The 1,920-nt window shown below is 70.5% G+C and overlaps 1 protein-coding gene across 1 annotated transcript in view; it reads right to left on the bottom strand.

Moving 5' to 3' along the window:
• Positions 1–1,920, bottom strand: part of CHLNCDRAFT_58769 (hypothetical protein) — a gene marked incomplete at both ends in the record, with an annotated part of 9,087 nt that overhangs the window by 1,971 nt on the left and 5,196 nt on the right. The window contains 5 exons of the mRNA XM_005844844.1: positions 38–143; positions 452–571; positions 755–953; positions 1,209–1,320; positions 1,696–1,880. Of these exons, the coding sequence (XP_005844906.1) occupies positions 38–143; positions 452–571; positions 755–953; positions 1,209–1,320; positions 1,696–1,880 (722 nt within the window). The remainder of the gene's footprint in view (positions 1–37; positions 144–451; positions 572–754; positions 954–1,208; positions 1,321–1,695; positions 1,881–1,920) is intronic.

The raw sequence follows: 1,920 nt of genomic DNA, 5'->3' as shown, positions 1-1,920 counted from the left end.
CTCCAGCTGGCGCAGCGCCGCGCTGGGCACGCCAAACTTGGGCTGCACCATCTCCCCCTGCTCCGTGATGCGCAGCCGCCCCTGGATGCTGCCGGGGGGCTGGCTCTGGATGGCCAGCTGCATGGGGCCGCCACCGCGGCCCACTACAGGGCGGGGCGGGGCAGGGCAGGGCAGGACAGGCAAGCAGGGGGCGTCGTTTGCAGCAGGCGACCGGCAACAGCCACACACACGTGGCCAGCCATACACACTGCTGTGCAGCAGGCGGCGGCCCCCGCCGCTACGGTGCCTGCCACCCGCCCCAAACACACGCACACATGCATCCCACGCCCCCTGTTCCTGCCCACACAAACAAAGCAGAACGCGGCCTCCCACCCCACCCCGCCACACACACATCAGAGCCCACTCATCCTGCCCGCCTCGCACACACACACAACGCCACCTGGCCACCCACCCGTGCCGCCGCGGCCGTGGAACAGCGTCAGCTGCAGCCCGTGCTCGCCGCACACCGCCACCAGCTCCTCCTGCGCCTTGTACAGCGCCCAGGCAGCAGCCAGGCGCCCCGCGTCCTTGCCTGCAGGGACCACGGTGAGAGCGGGCAGGCAGGCGGCGCATGCACGTGGGCGGGACCAGAGAGGCGGGATACTCGCTCCCTCCCAGCTGAAAGACAGTCTGCGACTCATGCAGCAGTACCACCACCAACACACACACACACGTGTGCGAGCGCCCACACGACCGCCACGGCAGCGCCACCCACCCGAGTCACTGTAGCCCAGCATGACTTCCTGCTGGCTTCCATGTACCGCCGCCACGTGGGCGCTGTACCATTCGTTGGACAGCAGCCTGTCCATCACCCCCCGGCTCGCCTCCAGGTCGTTCAGCGTCTCAAACAGAGGCACCACGCGCAGCGGGGGGCTGGCGTGCTCCCGACGCGACACGTTGCTCTCGCTCAGGACCTGTGAGGGGCGGGGGCGAAAACAGGGGCAGGGGCGGCCGGCGGGGCACGCAGGTGGGAGGGAGGAAAGTGGCAGGGCACGCGGTAGGGGGCGCGGCCTCCCACGTGCGCAGCCTGCAGCGCCACCAGCGCGCGCCGCGGGCCGGTGGCGGGCCACCGACGTGCCGCAGGCGAGGGCTGCGTCGGATCAGAAGAGCATCCGGTGGCCTGTGGGCCCCATTCCCCAGGCACAGGCCGCCTGGGCGCACCCACCCACCATGAGGCGCGCCTCCCGCTGCAGCAGCTCCACCGCCATGACGTCAGAGGCGCGTGTGGCCATGGAAATGACATAGGCGCTCAGGCACTGCCGCCCCAGCACCGCCGCCACCCTGCGCGGCGCGCGCGGCGGCGGGGAGGCGGCGGCGGGGTGAGCGCGGCGGCGGGCCAGGGGCCCACCGGCGGGCGAGGGGCGCAGGCAGGCACGGGCAGGCGCGGCGCGGCCGCCCCCACACATCTCGTCGCCGTCAAAGCGAGCTTGAGGAGACTGGCATGCGCACACACGCACGCACATGCCGCCCCTGCCAGCCAGCTCTCCAAGCGTTACGGCACACACAGCACACACATACCATCCCCTGCCAGCCAGCATACCCACGCGACCCACTGCTGGGCCTGCTTTGACCCAGCCTGCCAAGCTTGCAGCATTCATTGTGTGACATGCGGCTGCCACACATGTGCCCCCCCACCCTCACACACCACCCCCTCACTTGAGCGTGTCCATGACCTCCTGGGCATCTGGCGAGAATGGCATGGAGGGTGGGATGAGCGGGCGCTTGCCGCCCAGCTCCGCCGTCAAAAAGGCCATGCGCCGGTCCTCGTCCCACTCCCCGTAGCTGCCCAGGCCCAGGTGCTGCGTCACCTCGGTCAGGCACTCGGTGTGCCGCGTGCTCTCCTGCCGCAGGTCCAGCTTCATCAGGCTCAGCCCGAAGCAG

This window comes from Chlorella variabilis (genome assembly GCF_000147415.1).
Source record: "Chlorella variabilis unplaced genomic scaffold CHLNCscaffold_20, whole genome shotgun sequence".
NCBI classification, from domain to species: domain Eukaryota; kingdom Viridiplantae; phylum Chlorophyta; class Trebouxiophyceae; order Chlorellales; family Chlorellaceae; genus Chlorella; species Chlorella variabilis.
This window is presented reverse-complemented; position numbering and strand designations above follow the sequence as displayed.